General features: G+C 56.3%; 1 protein-coding gene across 26 annotated transcripts in view; it reads right to left on the minus strand.

Annotated features, from left to right (window-relative positions):
* The window catches only part of SBF1 (SET binding factor 1), a 38,241-nt gene that overhangs the window by 6,744 nt on the left and 5,640 nt on the right, over window positions 1-25,857 (minus strand). Inside the window, exons 3-38 of one of the 26 annotated variants that reach the window (XM_058309040.2) lie at window positions 25,515-25,652; window positions 25,222-25,380; window positions 25,025-25,135; window positions 24,700-24,723; window positions 24,379-24,484; window positions 24,143-24,275; window positions 23,667-23,775; window positions 23,474-23,587; window positions 23,304-23,381; window positions 22,844-22,957; window positions 22,645-22,773; window positions 22,389-22,487; window positions 22,109-22,313; window positions 21,908-22,020; window positions 21,656-21,805; window positions 21,371-21,439; window positions 21,144-21,302; window positions 20,759-21,027; window positions 20,501-20,673; window positions 20,352-20,425; window positions 20,078-20,276; window positions 19,826-19,953; window positions 18,975-19,153; window positions 18,768-18,913; window positions 18,474-18,681; window positions 18,142-18,338; window positions 17,913-18,050; window positions 15,794-15,865; window positions 15,327-15,514; window positions 15,071-15,250; window positions 14,277-14,378; window positions 14,026-14,211; window positions 13,797-13,923; window positions 13,594-13,724; window positions 13,285-13,515; window positions 10,504-10,600 (exon numbers count right to left, since the gene is read on the minus strand). In XM_058309040.2, coding sequence (XP_058165023.1) covers window positions 10,580-10,600; window positions 13,285-13,515; window positions 13,594-13,724; window positions 13,797-13,923; window positions 14,026-14,211; window positions 14,277-14,378; window positions 15,071-15,250; window positions 15,327-15,514; window positions 15,794-15,865; window positions 17,913-18,050; window positions 18,142-18,338; window positions 18,474-18,681; window positions 18,768-18,913; window positions 18,975-19,153; window positions 19,826-19,953; window positions 20,078-20,276; window positions 20,352-20,425; window positions 20,501-20,673; window positions 20,759-21,027; window positions 21,144-21,302; window positions 21,371-21,439; window positions 21,656-21,805; window positions 21,908-22,020; window positions 22,109-22,313; window positions 22,389-22,487; window positions 22,645-22,773; window positions 22,844-22,957; window positions 23,304-23,381; window positions 23,474-23,587; window positions 23,667-23,775; window positions 24,143-24,275; window positions 24,379-24,484; window positions 24,700-24,723; window positions 25,025-25,135; window positions 25,222-25,380; window positions 25,515-25,652 — 4,959 coding nt within the window. In that variant the 3' untranslated portion in view covers window positions 10,504-10,579. Of the gene's footprint in view, window positions 1-10,503; window positions 10,601-13,284; window positions 13,516-13,593; window positions 13,725-13,796; window positions 13,924-14,025; window positions 14,212-14,276; window positions 14,379-15,070; window positions 15,251-15,326; window positions 15,515-15,793; window positions 15,866-17,912; window positions 18,051-18,141; window positions 18,339-18,473; window positions 18,682-18,767; window positions 18,914-18,974; window positions 19,154-19,825; window positions 19,954-20,077; window positions 20,277-20,351; window positions 20,426-20,500; window positions 20,674-20,758; window positions 21,028-21,143; window positions 21,303-21,370; window positions 21,440-21,655; window positions 21,806-21,907; window positions 22,021-22,108; window positions 22,314-22,388; window positions 22,488-22,644; window positions 22,774-22,843; window positions 22,958-23,303; window positions 23,382-23,473; window positions 23,588-23,666; window positions 23,776-24,142; window positions 24,276-24,378; window positions 24,485-24,699; window positions 24,724-25,024; window positions 25,136-25,221; window positions 25,381-25,514; window positions 25,653-25,857 lie in introns of those variants that run through there. The other 25 variants (XM_058309018.2, XM_071219123.1, XM_058309015.2 and 22 more) reach the window with 25 other exon arrangements.

Raw genomic sequence — 25,857 nt, forward strand, 5'->3', positions numbered from 1 at the left:
GAAACAAAAAGTATTATAAGAGAATACTATGAAAAAGTATACACCACCAAATCAAATAACCTAGTGGAAATGTACAAATTTCTAGAAAGACACAAACTACCAAAACTGACTCAAGAAGAAACAGAAAACCTGAATAAACAGCTAACGAGGAAACTGAATCAGTAGCTAAAACCTTCCAACATGTGGAAAGTAGTTTGGGGTATCCTCAGGAAGTTCAATGTAGAATTATCCTATAACAACACAATTCAACTCCTAAGTACACACCCAAAAGAACTGAAAGGGATACAAGCAGTTATTGGTACATCAATGTTCTCAACAGCTGAAGGGTAGAAACAACCCAAGTGTTCACTGACAGATGAACGGATAAACGAAATGTAGTATACAGAGTGGAATATTATTCAGCTAAAAAGTAGTGCTGGTCCATGCTACAACACAGACGAACCGTGAAGACATCACGTTGAATGAAATGAACCAAATACAGAAGGAAATATTGTAGGATTTCTCTTATATGAAATACTTAGAATAAGCAAATTCATAGAGACTGAAAGCAGATGACAGGTTACTAGAGGTTGAGGATGTGGGGAAGATGGGGAGTTATTGCTTAATGGGTAGAAAAATTCTGTTTTGAATATGATAAATGTTTAGATAATGGATGGTGGTGATGGTAACACAGTATTGTGAATGTAACATCACAGAATTGTATAAATAAAAGTGGATAAATTGGAAAACTGTTTTGTGTATATATTATATATATATATATATATATATATATATATATATAAAACCATCAAAATTTTAAAAAATAACTACCAATAAACAAAAGCCCAGGATAGAAGGCTTCACTGGGGAATTCTACCAAACATTTAAAAACAAATTAATACCAATTCTCTTAAACTCCTCCAAAATAACAAAGAGAAGGGAACATGTACCAAAGACAGCCAAAGGCACTACAAGAAACTATAGGCCAATATCCCTTATGAATAGAAATTCAAAAATCCTCAACCGAGTGACATCAACAACCAGGCAACACAAGATATCCCCCAAAAAAGGCTCCCTGCAGATTCAACTAATAAAAGAACAAATCCCACTTGCTTGAAACTTGGAGTACAAGAGAGCTGGAGAATGCTGAATTGAAGAAAAAAGAAACAGAAATCAGGTAGGAGATTTATATCCCACACCCACCAGTCCAGATCCCTCCCCCTCACTCAGTCCAGTGCAGCTAAAGGGCCCCACAGAGAGAGGTGCTGGGAGACCTGGACACCCATATCCAAAAGAATGAAAGAGGACCCCTATCTCACACCTTATGCAAAACTTAACTCTACATGGACCAAAGAGCTAAATATAAAAGCCAGGACCATGAAACTCCTAGAGGAAAATGTAGGAAAACATATTCAACATCTTGTGATAGGAGGTGGTTTCTTAACCAGACTTTACACTCAAAAAGAATAAACAGATAAATGGGACCTTCTCAAAACTAAATGCTTTTGTACTTCAGAGGACTTTGTCGGGAAGCAGACTTGACCCAGTGGTTAGGGCGTCCATCTACCACATGGGAGGTACGTGGTTCAAACGCCCAGCCTCCTTGACCCGTGTGGAGCTGGCCCATGGGCTGTGCTGATGTGCGCAAGGAGTGCCCTGCCACACAAGGGTGTCCCCCGCGTAGGGGAGCCCCACGCGCAAGGAGTGCACCCCGTAAGGAGAGCACACACGGAGAGCTGACACAGCAAGATGACGCAACAAAAAGAAACACAGATTGCTATGCCGCTGACAACAACAGAAGTGGACAAAGAAGATACAGCAAATAGACACAGAGAACAGACAACTGGGATGGGGGGAAGGGGAGAGAAATAATAAATCTTAATCACTGCGAACAAAAGGGACCACAGGGGGCAGGGGCCGTGGCAGAAACACTGGCAGCAGCTGACCACCCTCAGCCCAGGCCTCGCAGGACTTTCTGGACTGACCCCATCCGCTCCCCAGGACAGGACAGCCCAGTGGAAGGTACAAGAGACAAAAGGTCACAGGGAAAACTGGCGGGAAACTGAACTGCTTTAAGGCAGGATGGGTCCCAGAACTGGAAAGTGTAACGGAAAGTGAGGGACAGGGGTTAAATAAATCACAGGAGTGGGAAGAAAGTTCTGCACAAAAAAGAACAGCAGGTCAGGATTCCTCCAGAAAGAACAGAGGAGAGGAAGGTTTCTCCTGGAGGTGAAACAACTGCACATACAAGTGCAGTCTTAGCAGCTGTACCACATTCTGGGGCAGGAATCAAGTGCAGAAGAGCTGAGAAGACGTGAAGAGCTAAACACGTGCTACTCTAAAGGCAAGTATAAGGTGAACCAAGCATCAAAGACAGTCTAAACACAGCAAATCTACAAGAAAACCCTAGACAAGAGGGAGAAAATGGCCTTCAGGGTTAACATATTAAAGTAATCAGAAGCCTAGACATAAGCAAAAAATTACAAGCTATACTAAGAAACAGGAAGATACGGCCCTGTCAAAAGAACAAATTAATCTTCAGAAGAGATGCAGAATTTGGAACCAATCAAAGAAAAACAAATTTCCTAAAACAATTCAAGGAGATGAAGGAAAATATGAATATACAGCTAAAGAAAACAATGTGAGGGGGGTGTGGGAGGGAGAAGGAAGGGGTACATGGGAATTCCCCATATTTTCAATACAACATTTATGTAATCTAAAGCTTCTTTAAAAACAAAGGAAAAAAAAAAGACAATGTGTGAGCAAAAGAATTTGAAAGGTTAAAAAAGAAATGTAACAGAAATTATGGGAATGAAAGGGACAATAATGGAAATTTAAAATACATTATAGGCATACAATAGCAGATTTGAACAGGAAGAAAAAAGAATCGGCAAACTAGAAGACAGGACAATCGAAATCATACAATCAGAACAGATAAAGAACAGAAAAAATTGAGCAGTATGTCAGCGATTTGAGTGACAGCATGAAGCACACAACATACATGTCATGGGTGTCCCAGAAAGAGATAAGAAGGAAAAAGGGACAGAAAGAATATTTGAGGAAATAATGGCTGAAAATTTCCCAACTCTCATGAAAGACATGGATATACATGTCCAGGAAGTAGAGCATACTCCAGTTAGAATAAATCCAAACAGACATACCATAAGACACATAATATGCAGACTACATATTATGATATAATTAAGGTACTGAAAGAGAAAAACTGCCAGCCAAGAATTTTTTATATGGTAAAACTGTCCTTCAAATATGGTGGTGAGTTTAAAATAGTCACAAATAAACCAGAAACTAAGAAAGTTCATAACAAGAATCCAGTTCTGCAGAAAACACTAAAAAGAGTCCTGTAACCAGAAAAGAAAAAAGAGAGAGGCTCAAAAGAGAGTGTAGAAGGATAGTAAAAAAGGTAAAAAGATGGACAAAAATAAGATATGACATGGCTGAAGTAATACCTTTACAATAGTAACATTGAAAGTTAATGGACTAAACTCCCCAAACAGAAGATTTAGGCTGGGGAATGGCTGTGGCTCAAGCAGTTGAGCACCCACCTCCCATGTGGGAGGTCCCAGATTGGGTTCCCAGTGCCTTCTGAAAAAACAAAAGCAAACAACAAGCAAAACAAATGGAAAAACCAAATCAGGGAGGCCAATGTCGCTCAGAGGTCAAGCACTGGCTTCCCACATATGAGGCCCCTGGTTCAATTTCTGGTCCCTAGTACCTTAAGGGGAAAAAAAAGATACAGGCTAACAGAATGGATAAAAAAGCACGAGCCGGGGAGCAGACTTGGCCCAATGGATAGGGCGTCTGTCTACCACATGGGAGGTCCATGGTTCAAACCCTGGGCCTCCTTGACACGTGTGGAGCTGGCCCATGCGCAATGCTGATGCGCTCAAGGAGTGCCCTGCCATGCAGGGGTGTCCCCGCATAGGGGAGCCCCACGCACAAGGAGTGCGCCCCATAAGGAGAGCCGCCCAGCACGAAAGAAAGTGCAGCCTGCCCAGGAATGGCGCCGCCCACATGGAGAGCTGACAGAGCAAGATGATGCAACAAAAAGAAACACAGATTCCTGGTGCCAGTAATAAGGATAGAAGCGGTCACAGAAGAATGCACAACGAATGGACACAGAGAGCAGACAACAGGGTGGAGGGAGGGGAAATAAATAAAAAAATAAATCTTAAAAAAAAAAAAAAGGCATGAGCCATTCACATGCTGTCTGCAAGAGACTCACCTTAGACCCAAGGAGGCAGAGACTGAAAGTGAAAGGTTAGAAAAAGATATTTCACACAAATAGTAACCAAAGGAGAGCAGGGGTAGCTATACTACTATCAGACAAAACAGACTTTAAATGCAAAAACCTGGTAAGAGATGCAGAAGGTCATTATATATTAATAAAAGGGACAATCCACCAGAAAGGAATAACAGTCATAAATAGCTACTCACTTAACCAGGGTGCCACAAAATACATAGGCAAACTCTGGCAAAACTGAAAGGAAAAACAGATATCTCTACATTAAAAGTTGGAGATTTCAACATGCCACTCACATCAATAGATAGAACTATTCAACGAAGATCAACAAGGAAACAGAGAACTTAGACAGTAGGATAAATAAGCCAGACCTAACACACACATACAGAACACTGTATCCCAAATCAGTGGGTTGTATATTCTCTTCAAGTGCTCATGGATCTTTCTCCAGTATAGACCAAATGTTGGGCCACAAAACAGCACTCAAAAAATTTAAGATTGAAATTACACAAAGCACCTTCTGTGATCATACTGGAATGAAGCTGGAAGTCAATAATAGGTGGTAAAGGGGAAAATCTGCAAATATATGGAGCTAAACAACACACTCCTAAACTATCAGTGGGTCAAAGAAGAAAGTGCGGAAGAAATTAGTAGGTATCACGAGACAAATGAAAATGTGAACACCACTTACCAACACTTACGGGATATAGCAGAGGCAGTGCTGAGAGGGAACTTTATAGCCTGAACTGCCTATATCAATAAAGAAGAAAGAGCTAAAATCAAAAACCTAACTGAAAACCTGGAGAAACTAGAACAAGACAGCAAACCAATCCCAAAGCAAGCAAAAAGAAAGAACAAAGAGTAGAGCAGAAATAAATGAATTTGAGAACAAAAAACAATAGAGGAAATCAATAAAACCAAAAGCTGGGTCTTTGAAAAGATCAATAAATTTGATAAAACTTTAGCTAAACTAACAAAGAAAAAAAGAGAGAAGATGCAAATAAATAAAATCAAGAATGAAAGGGGGGACATTATAACTTACCCCACAGAAATAAAAAGGATAAGAGGATGTTATGAGAAAGAAACTCTATGCCAACAGACTAGACAACCTAGGTGAAACAAATACCTAGACATGCACAAACAACCCACATTGACTCTACAAGAAATACAAGAACTCAACAAACCAATCACATGTAAAGAGATTGAATCAGTCATCAAAAATCTTCCAACAAAGAAAGGTCCAAGACCAGATGGCTTCACACTTGAATTCTACCACACATTTCAAGAATAATTAACACAAATCCTGTTTAAATTCTTTCAAAAAATTGAAAAGGAGGACAAATTACCCAACATATTTTATGAAGCCAACATCACCCTAACACCAAAGCCAAATAAAGACACTACAAGAAAGGAAAATTACAGACCAATCTTTCTAATGAACACAGATGCAAATACACTAAAAAAAATACTTACAAATCAAATCCAACAGCTTATTAAAAGAATTATACACAATCAGGTAGGTTTTATTTCTGTTATGCAACGGTGGTTCAACATAAGAAAATCCATTAATGTAACACATCACATTAACGAATCAAAGGAAAAAACACAAACATCCTAAAAAAGAAGAACGAAGCCAGAGGACTCAGACTTCCTGACCTTGAAGTATACTATAAAGCTACAATGGTCAAATCCAATAAAATATGGATTAGACTGGACTTACTGGTATTCTACTATAGAATTATTGTGACTGTAGCAATGGAAGAAATTTTATCACATATGTGGAGATAGTGGCCGTGCGAGTTGCTGAAGGCAGGGAGAGGGAAAAATAGGTATGATATTGGGGCATTTTCGGGACTTGGAGCTGTCCTCAATGATATTGCAGGGACAGATGCAGGACATTATATATCCTGCCATAACCCACTGAATGAACTGGGAGAGAGTATAAAGTACAACATAAACTATAATCCATGCTGTGTAGCAGCACTCCAAAACGTACTCATCAAATGCAATGAATTACTACACTAATGAAAGAAGTTACTGATGTGGGAGGAGTGGGGTGTAGGGGTATATGGGAACCTCTTGTATTTTTTAATGTAACATTTTGTGTGACATATGTATCTTTAAAAAAAAAAAAAGATAAAAAACCCCAGCATGTTATTAGCATAAAGAAAGACACACTGATCAATGGAATCGAACTGTGAGTTCAGAAATAGATCCTCACTTCTATGGTCAACTGATTTCTGATAAGCTTACCAAGTCCACTTTCTGGGACAGAACAGTCTCTTCAATAAATGGTGGTGGGAGAACTGGGTATCTATAACCAAAAGAATGAAAGAGGAACCCTATCTCACTCCCTATACAAGAATCAACTCAAAATGGATCAAAGACCTAAACATAACAGCCAGGACTATAAAACTCCTAGAAGATAACATAAGGAAACATCTATAAGACCTTAATAGTAGGTGGAGGTCTCTTAAACCCTACACCCAATGCACAAGCTTCAAAAGAAAAAAGAGATAAACTGGACCTCCTTAAAATCAAACACTTCGATACCTCAAAGGACTTTTTGTGAAGAGGGTAAAAAGGCAGCCTACTCAATGGGAGAAAATATTTGGAAATCCCACATCTGAAAGGGTCTAATATCCATGACACATAGAGATCCTACAACTCAACAATAAAAGGACAATCAGACTAAAAAATGGGCAAAAGACCTGAATAGACATTTTTCTAAAGAAGAAATAAAAATGGCAAAAAACACATGAAAAAAATGCTCAGCATCAGTGGCTATTAGGGAAACGCAAATCAAAGATACAATGAGATATCGTTTCACACCTAGAATGGCCACTATTTAAAAAACCAGAAAACTACATATGTTGGAGAGGATATGGAGAGACGGGAACACTTACTCAGTGGAGGTGTGTGCATGGAACAGCACAGCCACTGGGGAAGTCTGTGTGGCAGTTTCTAAGGAAGTTAGAAAAAGATCTACCATGTGACCCTGCAAGCAGCTTCAGGATCTTGTGTTAGACAATGGTTTCTTAGACCTCACACCAAAAACATGAGCAGAAAAAAAAAGGGACCTCATCAAATTTTAAAACTTTTGGGAAATGGATGTGGCTCAACCAACTGGGCTCCCGTCTACCATATAGGAGGTCCAGGGTTTGATGCCCAGGGCCTCCTGGTGAGGGCGAGCTGGCCCACGCAGCAAGCTGGCCCATGCAGCAAGCTGGCCCACACGGACTGCTGGCCCACACGGAGTGCTGGCGCACACGGAATGCCACCCCACGCAGAAGTGCCGCCCTGCGTGGGAATGTCGTCCCACACAAGAAAGCCACTCCGCACAGTAGTGCTGGCAGATGCGGAGAGCTGGCACAGCAACATGACCCAACAAGAGGCACAGAGGAGAGAAAATAAGAAGACGTAGCAGCAAAGGGGCAGATGTGGCATGAGTAATCGCCTCTCTCCCACTCTGGAAGGTCCCAGGATTGGTTCCCGAAGCCACCTAATGAAAATACAAGCAGACACAGAAGAACAAACAGTGAAAGGACACAGAGAGCAGACAATGGGGGGGGGGGGCGGGATAAATAAAAGTAAATCTTTAAAAAAAAATTTTAACTTTTGTGCCTCAAAAGGGCTTTATCACAAAAGTGAAAAGACAAACTAATTAATGGGAGAAAACATTTGGAAACCATATGCAAATAAGGATCTACTCTCGAGAGTATATAAAGAAATCCTACAACTTAACAATAAAAAGACAAAGAACTCAATTGAAAAATGGGCAAAAGTCTTGAATAGACATTTCTCCAAAGAGGATATACAAATAGCTAAAATGCACATGAAAAGATGCTCAGTGTCATTAGCTATTAGAGAAATGCAAATCAAAACGAGATACCATTTCATACCCACTGTTTAAGACTACTAGTAAAAAAACATGCCATAAGAAAATACAGTAACTTAAAAAATACGGACAAAAGGAAAGCAGAAAGGAATCAACATGGTATACTACAAAAAAGTAACTAAACATTACAGAAAAAGGCAGTAATGGAGTAATTGTAAAACAAAAAACATACAAGAAAATAAATGGCTGAATGGCAGAAGTAAATAATTCTTTCTCTTCAGTTATTACCTTAAATGTCAAACGATTATATTCCCCTATTAAAATGGAGAGATAAAACAAACGAAAGGATGGGGCGGTGGGGTTGAATGGGACCTCATATATATTTTTTAATGTAATTAAAAATAATAATAATAAATAAATATTTAAAAAAATAAAATAAAATGACAAGGAAAAAAAAAAAAAACAAACGAAAGAGAACAAAAAATAAAAAAACAAACAAAATGCAGTGATTGCCAGATGGGACGAAAAAGCATCGATCTGTCCATGTGCTGTCTCTAAGAGACTCGCTTTAGGGCCAGAGGCACGGTGAGACTGAGAGTAAAAAGGTGTAGGAAGATACTCCACACAGACAGTAATCACAAGAGATCCACACTGGCTATATAATTTTTAGACAAAGTATACATTAAGTGAAAAAGATTATAACAAAGAAGGATATTACGTAGTGCCAGCAAGAAGATGATTACACACCTCACCAATGTGCCCCAAAATAGATGAAGAAAAAAATTGCAGAATTAAAGGAAGAGATACTTCTACAATAATAGTTCAAAATAAGATATTGTAATACAGTAAGGTGTACAATAGGAATAGTACAATAAGGAGACTTCAACACACCATTTTCAGGAATTCCTAGAACCTCTACACAGAAGATAAAATATTAAGGAAATAGAGGACTTGAACCTTACTAGCCAACTCAACCTAACAGACACACACAACACTCCACCTAGTGGCAGCAGAACACAAATCAAATCTTAAAATTTAAAATACTAAAATCATACAAAGTATCTCCTCCACCACATGGAATAAAGCTAGAATTCAGTAACAGAAGGAAAACTAAAAATTTACAAATATATAGAAATTAACAACAAATAGGTCAAAGAAGAACTCACAAGGGAAATTAGGGGTTATCTTTATACAAATGAAAACAAAAACACAACACACCAAAATCAAAGGACCCCACACCTACAGAAATGGATTAGCTACAAGACCGTGACCTATTCTGGGATTCACCCAGCACTGCCCTGATATGGCAGCCAGTGTAGACCAATATCCCTTACTGACACAGAGGTCCTTAACAAAAGAATGGCACATAGAACCCACAGAACATAAAGAGGATTCACACCATGACATAGTGGGATTTATTTCAGGAATGCAAAGATGCTTCAGCGTAAGAAAATCCATCAGTGTAATACCCCACATTAACAGAAGAAAGAAGAAAATAACACTCATGATGGTATCAACTAATGCAGAAAAATCACTTGACAAAACCCAACATCTTTTCTGATGAAAAGATTCATAAAACTAGGAATAGAGGGGAACTGTCTCAACATGATAAAGGGCATTTATGAAAAACCCACAGCAAATATGACACTCAATGGTCAAAGGTTGAAGTCTTTCCTCTTCAGATCAAGGAGGTGACAAGGATGCCCGCTGTCACAACTGCTTTCAACACTGTCCTGGAAGTTCTAGCCAGAGGGATAAGGCAAGAGAAAGAAGTAAAGGCATCCAAAGCAGAGAGGAAGAAGTCAAATTATCTCTATTCAGAGATGGCATTCTATATAGAGAAAATCCCAAAGAATTCACAAGAAATATACTAAAACTAATAAATTCAGCTGAGTTGCAGAATACAAAATAAACATATAGAGGTCAACTGGGTTTCTATACCTCAGTAATGAACAATAAGAAAAGGAAATCAAGAAAAAATTCCATTTACATAGCGTCTAGAAAAATAAAATATCTAGGAATATATTTAACCAATGAGTTGAAAGATTTGTACAGTGAAAACTGCAAAACATTGCTGAGAGAAATTAAAGAAGGCTCAAATAAATGGAAAGATATGCTATATTCATGGATTAGAAGACTAAATATTGTTAAGATGTCAAAACTGCCTAAAGTGATCTATAAATTCAGTGCTATTTCTATTAACATTCCAGCAGGCTTTTCTGCAGAAATGGAAAAGCTGATCTTCAAATTCATATGGAATTGCAAGGGGTCCTGAATAGCCAAAACAACCTTAAAAAAGAAAGCAAAGTGGGAGAACTCACATTTTCTGATTTGAAAACTTACTACAAAGCTACAGTGATTTAAACCGTGTGGACCTGCTTCAGGATAGACATTCAGACCAGTGGAACAGAACTGGGAGTCCAGAGGTAAGTCCATGCATCTACGACCAGCTGACTGTCGACAAGGGAGCACTTCCGTTCAGCGGGGTAAGAACAGTCTCTTCAACAAATGGTGCTGGACAGCTGGAAATCCAAACGCCAAAGAATGAATGTGGGGACGCGGATGTGGCTCAAGCAATTGGGCTCCTGTCTACCATATGGGGGGTTCTGGGTTTGGTTCCTGGGGCCTCCTGGTGAAGGTGAGCTGGCCCACACCTCGAGCTGATGCAACAAAAAAGAGACACAGGAAAGACAATGAGAGAGACAACAAACCAGGGGGCTGAGGGGGCTCAAGCAATTGAGCGCCTCCCTCCCACACGGGAGGTCCCAGGTTCGGCTCCTGGTGCCTCCTGAAAAGAAGAATAAATAAAACAAATCTTAAAAAAAAAAAGAATGTGGATCCCAACCTCTCACCACATATAGAAATTAACTCAAAATGCCTCCGTGCCCTAATTAAGACATAAAACTCTTACAAGAAAACAGAGTGGAACATCCTTAGGACCTTCCAGTAGGCAATGGATTTTTAGGTTTTCCACCAAAAGCACAAGTAACTACAACAATAAAACAGGTAAAATGGACTTCATCGAAATCAAATAATTTTGGGGGACTGCGGGAGGGCAGCGGAGGCTCAGTGCTCCACCAGGACAGCTAGTAAACAGGCAGCAACGGTCTGAAACGACTGAGTCCCTGAGGCCAGAGGGAAGAGCGGGAGGAGAGGCTGGCAACTCCCGTAAAGACCAGTCAGCTGCTCTCTGCGGTGGCCCCCGCTGATGACAGAAAGGGACATAAAAATCCTCTTCCCCAAGACCAAATGGGCACGGCTGATCACTGGTCACAGCCTTTGACCAGGGCCCGGCGCTGAGGGCAGCCGTTGTTTCCGCCCGCTGGGGCCGTGGACTTACAGACCCAGCGCTCCCTGGGGCCACAGGGGACAGAGAGCTGTCAGCTGCGTCTGCTGGGCAGGCAGGAGAGCTCGGCTGTGGGGGCCACTGGGGAAGCTCGAGGCACCCCTCCTGATCCCCTCCCCAAGGCACAGGTAAAGAACAGGCCAGACTGGAAGAGTCACCTCCCCTAAGACAGACAAGGGGCCAGAAAGCACATGAAAAGATGCTCGACATTACTGGACATTAAAGAAACATGAAATATACTGAGAGTCCACCTCACACCCATTAGGTGGCTATTATTAAAAATGTGAAAACAACAAGTGTTGTGGAGGTTGTGGACAAATAGCAGAATTTAGTACACTGCGCTAGCCATGTAAAATGGTACAGCTACTATGAAAAACAGCTTGGCAACTATGAAGCCATAAACCAGAGAAGCCATAAATTGCTATATAAAGCAAAAAAAAAAAAACCCACCCAGGACCAGCTTCCCCACCTGCAAGTTTCCTAATAAGCTGCCACTATTTCGCTACGTGAAGGGCCTGCTCCATTTTTTCGGTCTTAAGGGCCCACCAAGCTTCGGCAAGACCTATTCGCCAGGTTCCCAGCCAGCTGGCAGCTCCCCAGAGCTTCACACACAGCCCGTCCCATGACCCCGCAATCCCTCTCCTGCGCACAGACCCCAGGAAACTGAGAGCAGGGACTCAAAATTAGACACAATTGCCAATGGGTGGAAATGAGCCAAGTGTCCACCCACAGATGAACAGATCAGATATGATCTACGCACACGATGGGAGGTTAGTCTGCAGTAAGAAGCATTGGCACCCACCACACGGGGAACCTTGAAGACGCATGTTAAGAAAAATAAACGAGAAACCAAAGGACAAACACTGCATGAGTTCTCTTATATGAAGTACTTAAACTCTTAAAGACAGAAGCAGGGTGGTTGTTACCAGGGTGGGGTGAAGGGGAAGTGGGGAGTTATTGCTGAAAGAGTGAGTTTTGGTTTGGGGTGGTGAAAATAATCTGAAGATAAAGTGAAAATTACAAATACTGTCAATGTACTTAATGTCAAAGAATTAAAGTGCTTAAAATTATTTTTGTTGTATTTTGCCACAACTAAAAATGTGTTATTTAAAAAAAACAACAACAACAACTTAATACAAAAATAACAATATCTGACTACAAAAAATGACAAAGGTCTCTACAGATTGGTATGAAAACATCTCCAAGGCATGATGTGAACTGAAAATATCAAGGTACTAAAAAGCGTACAGAACAGCCTGTGTTGGACAGGAAGGGGGCGGGAATTCAGTAGCTGCCGAATCAGCCTGTTTCCACACACCCTGAGAAGAGAAACAAACTCTCACACCTGCACGCACCGCACCGGGAGTCTGATCTAGCTGGTGTCAAGCCGGCCGGCGTGGCCAGAAGAGGGGGCCTCTGCAGTGGCCCCGCGATCCTGCCGCGCCAGGCCTAGCCTGGGTCCCTGAGGCGCGAGTCCGTGCGGCCACTTTCCACAGGAGGACACGGAAGTCCCAGGATGCTTCGTACCCCTCAGGGCCGCCTAGGCAATGACGGTCCAGCTCGGAGGCCCATGCCCCTCCGCCAGCCGTGGGGGGCTCCAGCCGTGGGCCCTGGCAGGCGAGCGTGGGGTGGGCGCTGCCCCCAGGGCCGGCAGAGCGAGGCCGGCAGCGCACGTCCCCTGAAAGGGGGCGCAAGGCAGGAAGAGCCCAGGGGCAGCCGGTGGGGCCGACGGAGCTGGAGCCGCTGTGGGCCTTGTGGGCCCGCGGGCAGGGTGGACCTGGAGCCCCTTCAGCACAGTGGGGCCCGAGAGGGAGCGCGGGCACTCGCCCTCGCCCGCAGCCCACCCTGTGCCCCACGCACCTCCAGCAGGCGCGAGATGGCGTCAGGCTGGGCCCGGGGACGGCTGTCGTAACACGGCCACACCACGCGGCGCCGGCTCTGGGGCGCGCTGCTGTCAGGCCGCTCCTCCTCGGGGGGCTCGGGGGGCCCCCGGGCCAGCTCCCAGTCGTACGGGGGGCCCTCGGCCAGCGTCTCCTCTGTGTAGAAGTCCCACACCTTCAGGTTGGACACGTTGCTGTAGGGACGCAGGACCTGGGGGGCAGTGGGCGGTGAAGGTCCAGGCGGGCGAAGCTGCCCCGGCGACCCTGGCCGGCCGGCCCGCTCGCTCACCTCGGCATCCTCGGGCGCGTACATGTAGTTGTAGAACACGGGCGTCTTCTTGCTCAGCCGGTCCACGTGCTCCCACACGGACCTGCACGCCTGCTGGCCCCTGCGCTCCCCCTTCTCCTCGTACAGCAGCCCTGCGGGGGCAGCGCTGAGCCCCTGGACCCCGCCCCGGGCCCCGCAGCCCTTGCCCCCCGTGGGCCCCATACCCAGCTCGATGCGCTCGTAGTCCGAGTCCAGCAGAAAGGTCCGGAACCGGCGCGACGCGTGGTGGTAGCTGAGGAACTTGAGGTAGAACTGGCTAAACTCGAACTCCATGGGGAACTGCAGGTGCACCTGCCGGCGCCCACCCTCGGTCACGGGGCGGCCGGGGCCTGCCCCTGCGCACGGCCCCCAGCACCGCCGCCCCGGGCCTGCCCCCACGGCCCCCAGCCCCACCTGGTGCACGCAATCCAGGAACTGCAGGAAGATGGGTACGACGCCGCTGCTCTGCCCGGCCAGCATGTGCGCCCCACGGTGGCTGAAGCGGTGGCCAAAGGACAGCCACTCCTTCTCCACCAGCAGCCGGAAGCCCTCCAGGGTGCGGTAGAAGGGGTCCGAGAGCAGCTGCACCAGGGACACCACCTGTGCGCCCAGCCGGTCAGTCCCCGGCGGCCCGGGGCCCCGCCCGCCCGCCCGCCCGCACCCACCTGGGTGGTGATGTCCCAGCCGTCCTCCAGGCTCACGAGGACCGAGGAGCCCGAGTCCAGGAGCTCCACCACCAGCACCGACACCTGCAGCAGCTTGTGGATCTGCGGGCGGGCTGCAGCCTCAGCACCTGGGCAGCCCTTGGCCCTCACCCAGCGCAGGGGGCCTCGAGCACCACCCAGCCGCCACAGGGCCCACAACCCCGGTGACCTCCGACCCACCCCAGCCAGGCCACCGAAAGCCCATGGGGCAGGAGCCACAGGACCCCACGAGGCCACGGGACGCAGGCCTGCCCACCCAGCCCAGCCCACCCTCAGACCTGACCACGGCCACACCCTCCCCACCGCGGCCAGGGCCTGCCCAGACCCACCTACCCCAGCGGCCCCAGAGCACGTGGCTCGCAGCCTGTGCCCCCCTCCCACCCCCCGCCCCAGGCCTGCGCCTGCCTGTGCCCACCTACAGCCCTTAGCACCAGAACTCACCAGATGCCTGGCACTTCCTCTTCCCACCCCTACCGGCCTGCTCTCTCCTCACCAGCTGCCCGAGACCCCTCTTCATTGGCCACCCTCCCTGCCACCTCTTAGGTGCCACAGCTCCCGGGTGGCCCCGCGCAGGCGGGGGTAGGCCGCCACCCCTTCCTCCTGGGGGCTGACATTGTCAGGAAACCAGCAAGGCCTGCCCGCGGCCCCGGGCACGAGGCAGAGAGCTGCGCCCGCCTCAGGGTCTGCGGTCGGTTCCCTGTCCCTCCTCTGAACCGCCTCTCCTCCCCATGGAGCCCCCCAGGGGCCGCGCAAACCTGGGTCAGCCACTCTGAGTCCTCCAGTGAGCGCAGATAGGAGGCGGGGCCGGGCTCGGCGGCTGGGCAGCCGGGGACGCAGGCCTTCAGCAGCTTCTTGAAGCTGGCCTTCACCTGCCGCGCCTCAAAGACCTCAATGGGCACCAGCTCCCACTGCTGCAGCGGGTCCGGCCGCACGCCCTGGAGACACTGCCGGTGAGACTCGCCCGCCCGCCCGCGCCCGCCGCGCCCCTCCCCGTTCCCGGGCCCTGGTCACCTTGAGCTGGGCTTTGTCCCCGATGATGTAGAGGGCCGCGCGCTGGGGCCGCAGGAAGCCCGAGTCAGGGGGGGCCCCGTTGGGCTGGGGTGGCCCCAGCACGTCTCTTCCTGCCAAGCGGGAGCCCACGTCCACTCCCACGCCAGGGCCCCCGCTGCGCCCGCTGACCCGGATGCTGCCCCACTTCCCTGCGGGAGACGAGCCGTGAGCACCCGGGCAAGGCGGGCACGCTGGGACTCGGGCGGGGCTGGGACACACGGGGCGGCCCTGCAGACGGGCGCTGGGCAGGCGAGGACCCGGCAGCCCGGGGGGCTAGTGCCGCGGGGCAGGCGGAGTGCCTGGGTCGCTGGGGTCTGCGCAGGGGCGGTTAGTGCCCGGGTGCTGGGGGCCTGGGGCCCACGGCTGCGCACCGGGGCGGGGCGGTTAGTGCCCGGGCGGCGAGGAGCCGGCTGCAGCCTGCACGGTACCTCGGGGCGCGGTCCATCTGGAGGCCGAGGCCGCCATGGGGTTGGACAGCGTGGTGACCCTGGCTCTGGGCGCTGGGGGCACAGCAGAGAGGAGGCTCAGGCCGGGCCAGGCTGTGGCAGATTCCCACACACGCTGCCCTGGTGGCGCCAAGCCTGGCTCTGGGCAGAGCAGGAAGAGGCCGTGGCCTGAGTGAGGGGCCGGTGGCAGGGGGGTCCGACTCCTTGGAAAGCCCGTCCCCGGCTCAGCCCTCCTGGAGCAACGCGGCCCTCCCGGGCCCTCCTGAGCCCTCTGCACAGCCTCTCCGCTGCCTCGCGGCCATCTCCCTGAGACCCGCGCCCCCTCCCCAGTGGCCAGTGCCAGGAGCAGGGCCTGGGGCGCTCGCAGCCTTAGCTGGGCAAGAAGGGGTGGAGGAAAGGCCGGAGCCTCCAGCAGCAGAGAAGGGCAAGGCCTGGGGCCTGGAAACCGCCGCCCAGGACGGGAGAGCAGGGTGGTCAGGGGCACGTGCGGTCCAGGCCGAGGCCAGGGCTCCAGGACCCCCGACTGCAGGAGCGGGTGTCGTCACCTGCCAGCAGGGGCCGGAGATGCACAGCCCTCCCTCTGCCCGCGCCGCACGAGAGTGGCAGCCCGAGCAGCTGGGACGTGCCCCCCGCGGGCCTCAGACAGGGCGGCGACTGGGAGAAGAACGCCTTCGGAAGCGAGACGTGTATCCTGGTGGGGGCAGGCGTGACAGGCACCGCCCCCGCCCCCGCCCCCGCCCCCCAGGGACCTGGGGAAGCAGCCACAGCCGTGAGAGGCGCCGCCTGACGCCCGTCGGGGACGGGGGGAGCGGGCAGGCAGACGGCCCCTGTAACGGTCGGCTCAGTCTCCTGTCAGGAAGCAGAAGCCGCTTTTCGAAGACAGGCATGGGTTCGAGGGCTGGCAGGAAGGAGCACAGCCTCACGTCCACGGGCGGCAGAATGGGATGCCGCAGGGGCCTGGGCATGCTCCTGGGACACAGCTCCCCGGGGCCAGAGGCGCTGGGCTGGGGCTGCCATGACCCCCACGAGGAGCCCAGCTTGGGGAGGGGCCCTCAGGCCACAGCACCTTGTCCGGACCCCGAGGCTGGAGAGACGGAGGAGCCTTGGGGGGGGCGGGGCCTGCGCGTGACTGAGCAGAGCGGGTGGTCCTGGTGGCCAGCCCTGGGCACTTGGGGCTGCGCATGGATGCAGCTGCAGCCCCACACCCAACACCCCTTCAGGCTCCTAGGTGCAGGGTGACATGTGCGTGCAGCTCAGCACGCGGTGTGCGCGCTGACGGCGAAGCCCGCCGCCCCGAGCAGCTCCACTGGGGCAGCTGCACTGGGAGACGGACCCTCCCGATCTCCCAGAGGCGTGGGCACAGGCGTGGGGTGGGGCCCCACCCAGAAGCTACATGTCGTAAGGCAGCCGGAAGCAACGCCGGCGCTCAGGAGATGTGGCACCAGTGAGGATGTGACCTCAGGACCAGGGTGCTGGGCAGCGGCCTGAGCCCCAAGGAGCTCCAGCCCGATGGGCGCAGGACAGGTGGGGGTACGGGGACACCGTGTGGGGGCGGGCCTACAGAGCGGCTGAGGAGCCAGGCCAGGAGGCGGCGGTCGAGTGGGGGGACGCGAGAGAGTGTCAGCACGGGTGCACGGGCGACCAGAGCACCCCTTCTCACTCCTCACCTCGTCCCACCCCAGGCCCTCCAGGCCCTCGTGGGCCCGCTCCCACCCGCGGCCTCCTGCCCAGCACCACTGAGGCAGGCAACACACTGAGTGATCTCGCAGGGCCACACGTGACCACAGGGCCTGTGCCATCCGCCCTGTGACGCTGCAGAGGGCAGGCCCGGAACCCCAGGAGAAAACGGGGAGCCCAGCACACCTGCTCCCACACCAGGGCCGTGCCGAGGGCTGCAGCCAAAGAGCCGCCCAGCAAGACTGGACACGCAACACGGGGGCCCTGGAAGCCGGCGGGAGGCTCGGGAGGTGGGGACGGTATGGGCCACGTTCCCAGAGCCAGGCGAGGGGCCGGGCAGGGCCTGGGCGCCGGTCCATGGGACACTCACCTCGTGCTACGCCCCAAATACCAAACCAGCCACCCCGCCCTCCTGAAGCCTCACCATGACTGCCCAGGTGGGCCGAGGAGAAGCCACTGAGGGTGTTGCGCCCCGAAGCATCGGCGTAGCGGGGCATGGCGCTGACCACAGCCTGCAGGTACTTCTCCTGCTCCAGGCTGCTCGAGTCGGCCTGGGACTGACCTGGCAGAGGCGGGAGCTGAGCGGGCGGGGAGGGCACAGGGCACAGCTGCCCGGCCCTAAGGTAGCACCTGCCCGGCTGGGGAGGACGCACCTGGCGACGGTGCGTTCTGGGCCTTGAAAAGGCCAACGACGCCCTTGCCGTGCAGCCCCCCCGAGCGCAGCAGCACGGCCTTGGAGCGTCCGCTGCGCCAGCACACCACGGGGAAGCGGTTCTGGCGGTAGCAGCGGGAGACGCGCTGCAGGGCGTTGTCCTGGACGCTCTGGGGAACGATCAGCAGCCCTGGGTAGCTGGTGGCAAGGAGGGCCGTGAGGCGTCCATGGCCCCACGCCCCTCGGGGCTCCATCCGCAGCAGGAGGGGCAGGCCATAGGCGAGCACAGCGCGCCCCCACCCGCCCCGGGGACCCACCGCGGCCCCCGCTCACCTGCGGCAGATGGCGTACATGCGGTTGACCGGGGAGACGCGGAACGGCTCCGACTTGGCGCGGCTCAGGCTGCTGCCCAGCGTGCCCAGCCCGAGGCGCTGGTAGTCGCGGCAGCAGGCGCGCTCCACCAGGCTGCTCAGGGTCAGGCGGTCGGCGGGCTTCAGGCCCGCGCTGGGCGTCAGCGTGCTGGGCTCCGCCTCCTCCGACACTAGGGCGGGCAGGCCGGTGGGGCGTCGTCCCAAGACCCCCTGGCCCCGACACCACCCCGCGGCCGCCGTCCCCGGCCTGCCTCACCAGCGATCTCGTCCTCCTGGTCCTCGGCGGGGGGCTGGCCCCGGTGCTCCCAGCTGGGGGGGCTGTACTTCTTCCGGGTGATGTGCTGCCGCCCGATGGTCCTCTTGGCATTCTTCATCAGGTTCCGGGACAGGGTCCTGGGGGCACTGGAGTCAGCGGGCAGTGGGTGAGCGGCCCACCCAGGTGCCCGGTCCTGGGGGCCCGTACCTGAGGGAGGGGCCCTTGTCCTTGGCAGCCCGGCCCGGACGGCCAGGGGTGTGCGTGGCGCCGGAGGCGAAGGCGAAGGTGCCCTTGATGTCGGGCGGGTACCGCAGCCGGTGCAGCTGCTTGCGGAAGAGCTCGGCACCCTCGGAGCCCACCTCCTCATCGAACGCCATCCTTAGCAGCTGCGCCGACAGGGACGCCTCAGGGCCCTGTGCAGCCCTCGCAGCCCAGGACTGCCCAGCGCAGAGCGACCCACGGGCGGGGGGCCATGGGAGGAGCTGCAGGGCTCCCAGGCCTGGGCGTGCCTCCCAGACACCGAGCACTCAGTTCCCAGGAGGCCCTGTCCCCCGGGAAGGGGTCCAAGGAGTCAGGGGCTCCGCAGCGTGGGTGTGGACCCCAGGCCTTGGGGCGTGGAGCACGGAGGGCTGCGCACAGCCCACCTTGAGGACGTGGCCCCCAACCACGAGTCCAGGCTGCCACCCGGGAAGGCCTCAGTGGGCTGGCAGCACCCAGGCCGCGGCCCCTGGAGGCTCTGGGGCAGGGGGACCCCAAGCAGCCCAGGCCCAGGAGGAAGGGAACACCCCACCCGCAAACCCGGAAACAGACTCACGGGGACAAGTACCGGCTCAGAGACCACCCGCAGGAGAACACACTGCCCCAGTTAGGGCTGCCGGCCCAGGGCCAGAGAGCCCTCCTCAAAGCACGTGGCCCCCTCCCCCGCGGCCCCCGCCTCCCCCTCGGCCCCAACCCCCTCCACTCCGCCCCAAGGCCCCTGCCACCTCCTCTGCTCCGCTCTTCCACCCCAGGGCCCCGCCCCCTCCACTCCGCCCCATGGCCCCGCCCCACGGCCCCACCTGGAATGTGCAGGCGCGCAGCTGCAGCCCGTCCTGCAGGAACTGGTCCACGTGGGTCTGCACGCTGATGCGCTTCTCCTTGGTCAGGGCGGCCACGGGGAAGGCGCGCACCACCACCTGCTCCCCCACTGGACGGCCGGGCAGAGTCAGGGGGTGGACAGGTGTGGGGGCCGCAGGGCCTCGGGGGCGCCAGGATTACGGGGTCCCCTGGGCCCACCTCCCACAGGGCAGGGGCAGAGGGGCAAGGCTCACCCAAGGGGTCAGTGGGCATCCCCGTGAAGATGACCCGGTACGTGGTGAGGAAGACGGCGCCCTCCGCCGGCAGCAGGGCAGGGCCCCCCGCACTGCCGCCCGCGCCCTCCTCGCGCCCGTCTGGGAGCAGGTAGACGCGCAGGCCGTCCAGCACGCACTCTTCGCCAGGCAGCAGGCGGGGCCGCAGCAGTTTGGGCTGCTTGGGAGAGGCAAGGGCCTCAGCACCGGGCCTGGCTGTGCCGCCCGCGCCGCCCGCGCCGCCCTGCCCGCACACCTTCTGGATGGGGGGCAGCCGCCTGCTCTCCCGGTGCACGGCCTCCAGGGTCTCGATGTGCATCTGCACGATGTCTGCGGGGTTGGGCAGAGCTCACACCCTTGTGGCTTCGCCTGCCAGCGGGAGCTCCCGCACCCCAGACCCCGTACCTGGCACCATAACGTGCAGCCCCTTGAGGTGATCGCTGGTGACCCCGCTCTCCGTGCAGACCTTGTCCACGAAGCGGTTGATGAACCGGACCACGGCCCCGGCCACGTCTGAGGTCTCGGCATCCTCAAAGCCACTCTCCGTGTCGTAGCTCTCAGCCACGCTTCCCGCCATGCTGCAGGGAGAGCGCCAGGTGGGCTCGGGCAGGGGCGGGACTGGGCAACCAGGCAGGGGGCGGGCGCCCCGGCGGGGCGGCCCACCTGTTGGTGACCAGGCTGTTGCTGGCACTCTCGGGGTCACCCAGCCCGGCGCGCTCCCGCAGCAGGCGGCTCTTGCTGGCGTCCAGGGGCAGCAGCAGGTAGCTCATGCGGCTGGCATAGTGGATGGCCTGGCTGAACACCGTGCTCTCCTCCTTCTGCACCAGCTCCTGCTGCTTCGCCCGGCTCAGCGTCGGCCACAGGCGCCGCTGCTCCGAGGCCACGTCCAGGGCAGACGGCGGCTCCTCCTGCGCCAGGGCCTCCCCAACCTGCTACCGCGCAGCACACGGGCCATGAGCAGGGCCACACAGCGCCAGCACCCCAGGCCTGTGGCCCCCAACCGTGGGAGGGGCTCATCCTCAGCTCCTCAGCCCCCAGCCCCAGGCACCTGGGTGGGGGGCCGGTCCTCAGGGGGCTCCAGGTAGAGGGCCCGGACGTGGGTCTGCACGTCACCGTAGAACATGGCCTCCCAAAACTGCGGCGTGCTCCACACCACGTGTTCCTGTACGCAGCTGTACGCAAACTGCGTCACCCCCGGGCTCAGCTTCTGCAGAAGCCAGGTGGGAGGTCAGCGACTGCCCCTGCTAGGGGGAGGGCAGGGGGCCCGGCACTCACCCGGCAGAAGGCGGTGACCAGTGGCAGCAGGGCGGCCGCAATGCCGTGTTCGTCCGCGGAGGTGCAGTCCTGAGGGTGCAGGCAGGAGCCCCTGACGGAAACCCTTCCCCTCCCACCAACCCCCACCAGCCCCAGCACCCGCACAGGGCCAAAGTCAGGCCTCCCTGTCCAGCTGTACCTGCCTCTCTTGGCTCCACCTGCAGATTGGGGCCCCCTTGAGCCGGCACCATCGCCGAGACCAGGAGCCGCCCTCCCCCACCTGCTGCCCCTGGCTCAGCGCCGCACCTGCAGGCAGCAGTTCATCATGCGGACGACGAAGTCGAACTGCTGGTGGTCCAGAACTGCCCGGTTCTGCTGCACGTGCAGGTGCAGCTCCTGCGTGAGGCAGCGGCGGGCAGCTCGCCCTTTCAGGGCCCTGAGCACGGCCGGGAGCAGCTGGGACACGGGCCGGGGCACGGGGTGAGGGCAGCACGGACACCAAGGCGGCCCAGGGGCGGCGTGCTCCCCAGAGCGCCCTCTCCCCGAGCCCCCCCTCACCTTCTTGGCCTCCAGCATCTTCCCCTCGAACACGTAGGAGATGCAGTTGCGGACCACCTCCAGCCGGCGGGCACTGTTGGCGTGGAGGCCACTGCTGCGCTCCAAGATGGCAGCTAAGGGAGGCAAACCGCACGTCACCCCGGCCCTCGCCCATCCTGGGCCGCACCTGGGGGCCCCGAGACCACCCCTCCCGTCACGCACTCATGGGCGGCCCTGAGGGCACTGTGGACCTCCTCTCAGCCCTCACGGCGGGGGGTGCGCCCTGCATCTTGGCCATGGCCTGGTCCACGATCCACTGCACGGTGCCCTCGTCCAGCCGGGGGAAGGGCCGGGGCGCCCGCCGCAGGTGACTGGCCTCCGCTGGCCTCTGCACCTTGTGCATCGCCACAGCCGGATAGGGGTTCTCCTGAGGAGGGGGCACCATGAAGGGCAGAGGCCTGGGCCCGCAGCAGCCCCCACCCCAGCAGGGCCACCGCCCTACATTCTTATAGAGCTGCTCCGCCAGCTCCTTGACGTGACGCAGGACCCGCTGGGGGTGGCTCTCATCCGCCCGCATCCGCGCCACCTCATGGGCCACCAGCTAGGGGTGGGAGAGGCAGAGTCAGGTTGGCTGGGTGGGCGGGGGTCTCCTCCCATCTGAGGGTGGGGAAGGTAGGGTCCGAAGGGCAGGTTGGCTGCGGGGTGGGGCAGGGACCCTCCAGCTCAGCGCAGAGGCAGGCCAGGCAGTGGGGGTGCACCTCATCAAACAAGTCCGTGGCGCGGTAAGGAACGCCCCGCTCCGACACGAAGCCTGCGAAGGCCATGCCCTCCAGCACTTTCATCAGGAAGTCATCCTCCACCAGCCCCCGCTGGCCCAGGAAGGCGGCCTGGGGGCACACAGGGGTCAGCCCCAGGCCTGGGCGCTGCCCCTCCCGCCCCTGGGAGCAGCCCCAGCACCTTGTGAAAGCGGATGACCGGCTCCGGGTGAATGCGGACGATGTGGAGGCACCAGCGATAGCCCTGCAGTAGCTGAGCGAAGAGCCGCAGGAAGACGGCGCGCAGCTCCTTGTCCTGGGGCGGGGCAGGCTGCTGGGCGCCGGCCCCACCGTCCACCCCCCAGCCCGCCCCGCCGTCCAGCCACCCAGTCCGCCCCACCGTCCACCCCCCAGCCCGCCCCGCCGTCCAGCCACCCAGTCCGCCCCACCGTCCACCCCCCAGCCCGCCCCGCCGTCCAGCCACCCAGTCCGCCCCGCCGTCCGGCCCCAGCACTCTTCCCTTCCTCCTCACCCCCCCCGGCAGATCAGACCTCACCCAGAGCCGGCCCGTGCCCCTGGCCCTGCACACGGGGCACAGCGCCAGGCCTGACGCCAGTGTGCGCAGGAGGACCGCCCCACCCCGCGGCAGCGAGGACGCCCACCTGCATCTTCAGGGAGGAGGCAGGGACGGTGGGCGGAGGGAAGGCGAGGTCGGCCAGCTCCAGCTCCGGGTCCAGGACCTGCAGGGCAGGGCAGGGCAGGGCTCAGCAGGGCCCGGCAGCACTCACCGCGCCCCTGGCCCCTGGCAGCCAGTGGCTCGCCCAGCCCTCACCGTGCTCAGCACGCTGTGAGTCTGGCTCTGCAGGGGCTCCGGCAGGGGCGGGATGTGCACACACTCCGGGACGGTCACCGTCCCTCCATCGAGATCAGCGATGATCACGTCCAGCTGTGGACCGAAGGGAGCAAGGGTCAGGGCCTGGGTATCCAGGTGAAGAGGCGGGCTGTGGGCTGCGCGCTGGCCTCACCAGCTCCTGGGTCTCTGCCTGGAACGCCGCGTGGACCCCGATGACGAAGGGTGTGGGCGTGCTGAGGACCTCCAGCAGCTGTGCCGGCAGGATGGGCACGTAGGTGAAGCTGCAACAGGCGCAACAGGCCGGGGCTCAGCTGGGGGGCAGGGCCTGGGGGGCAGTGGGGCAGGGGGGGGCCGCAGCGTGGAGGGAGTGGGGTAGGGGTCAGCAGGGTGGAGGGAGCGGGGGGGGGACAGCAGCAGGGCGGGGGACAGCGGCATGGCGGGAGGAAGGCAGGGGGCAGCGGGGCGGGGGGCAGCAGTGTAGAGGGAGTGGGGCAGGGGTCAGCAGCGTGGAGGGAGCGGGGCGGGGGGCAGAGGGGGGGCAGGGGGGGCAGCAGAGTGGAGGGAGTGGGGCAGGGGCAGCAGGGCAGGGGCAACAGCGTGGAGGGAGCGGGGCAGGGGGCAGCGGGGCAGTGTGGAGGGCACGGGCACCTATATCGGAGAGGGAAGAGCAGCGCCAGGAGGCCGCGGCAGGCATCCGCGAGCCGCTGGTAGCTCCGGGACAGGAAGAGGATCTTGTGCTCGGTGAGTGCGGCACAGAACAGGCACAGCACGTTGGTGATGCCTGTGGGCAGAGGACGGGCTTGCAGGGCTGCCCCAGGCACCAGAGCAGAGAGCCGGCGTGGGGCGTGCGGGTGCGCGGGGGCCGTGTGCCAGGCGGGGCTCACCCAGCTGGCGGAAGAGGAGGGCCACACTGCAGCAGCTGACTGGCAGCGAGTCGGTGAGCGGGGTCTGGATCACCTGCCGGTCGCCCGCGCCCAGAGAGATGGTCCTCTGCAGGGAGAGCACGCAGGGCTCAGCGGCACCGGGCACAGCGGCCCAGGCAGGCCCGCAGGCAGGACTGGGGACCAGGTAGGATGGAACAGCGTGGGGGAGGCGCGGCCCACTCCTGCCCGCTCCCGGCCAGCCCTGCGCGGTGCAGAGAGGAAGCTCCAGGGCAGGGGCAGGTACGGGAAGGGCCTGGGGCAGGAGAAGAAAAGGATCCCTACCGCTCCTTCCTCAACAGAGTCCAGCTGCACAGGACAGACAGGCGGAGAGACGGTTAGACACACAGCAGCCCACAGGGGCGGGCAGAGGCCAGAGGACCAGGGAGCGAGGGGACAAGGACGCTGACGCCGACGCCAGGAAACAAAGACTGCGGCTGAGGGCCGCCACAAGGACAGACAGACTCCAGGACACCCAGGCTGGGGTCAGCGAGCCGCCGAGACACAAGGGCAGGGGCACACAGGCAGGCCGAGAGCGATGCAGCCCCCACTGGGGCCGCTGGCACTGCCCTGCAGGCCTGGGGGCCGACAGCAGCCCCCCAGGACGCACCTGCGAGCCCCCGGCGAGGGGAATGGTGCACGTGAGCAGGTTCCCGATGACGCTCTCCAGGGACACGTCCAGGCCCTCCACGTGGACCGTGTAGATGAGCCCCAGGCTGTTCTGCAGGGACCACAGGGCGGGGAGTGGGGCACGCGAGGCAGGGAGACCCCAGCCCCGGCCTCGGCCCACCCCGCCGCCCGCCTCACCCTGAACACCTCCGTGTGGTCCAGCCGGGACACCAGCACCAGGGTCTTGGGAGCAAACAGCTGGCTGGCGGGGGCCGGGGCAGAGGGCGACAGCCGCATGCGGCCCCCGTCCTCCAGCTCCTCCTCCCCGTCTGCTGCATCCTCGGCGCTCGCCGCTTCCTGCAGACGGGGCCCCATTTGCCTGTTGCCACCAGCCGCCCCAGCGCCCAGGCCTCCAGGGAACCCCACTGCCAGGGGCCTAGGCAGCCGGGACGGGCCCCAGGCCACGCTGCACCCCCAGGCCCCAGGCTGACCTGGGTGGGCTCCGCCGGCTCCCAGAAGGTCAAGCAGGCGCAGTAGTGCCGCTCAGAGTTGATGTCAGTGAGCACGGCAACGAAGAAGGTGGGCGGGCTCCTCTCGGGACACAGCTGCCACCCGCTGGGCTGGCAGAACTGTGGGGCGCCGGCGCTGGATCCTCCACCATCCAGCCGCCGTCCGCCCCACCACCCGTGCCGTACCCGCGCCGCCGTGACCCAGGCCCGGCCCCACGCGGGCAGCGCCTCCCTGAGATGAGCCTGGGTGCACTGCTCCTCCCGCCCGAGCCCTCCGCGGGCCTTGCAGTCCACAGTGCAGACTCCACCAGACAAGCGCGACCCC

This window comes from Dasypus novemcinctus, chromosome 12 (assembly GCF_030445035.2).
Source record: "Dasypus novemcinctus isolate mDasNov1 chromosome 12, mDasNov1.1.hap2, whole genome shotgun sequence".
Taxonomy (NCBI): domain Eukaryota; kingdom Metazoa; phylum Chordata; class Mammalia; order Cingulata; family Dasypodidae; genus Dasypus; species Dasypus novemcinctus.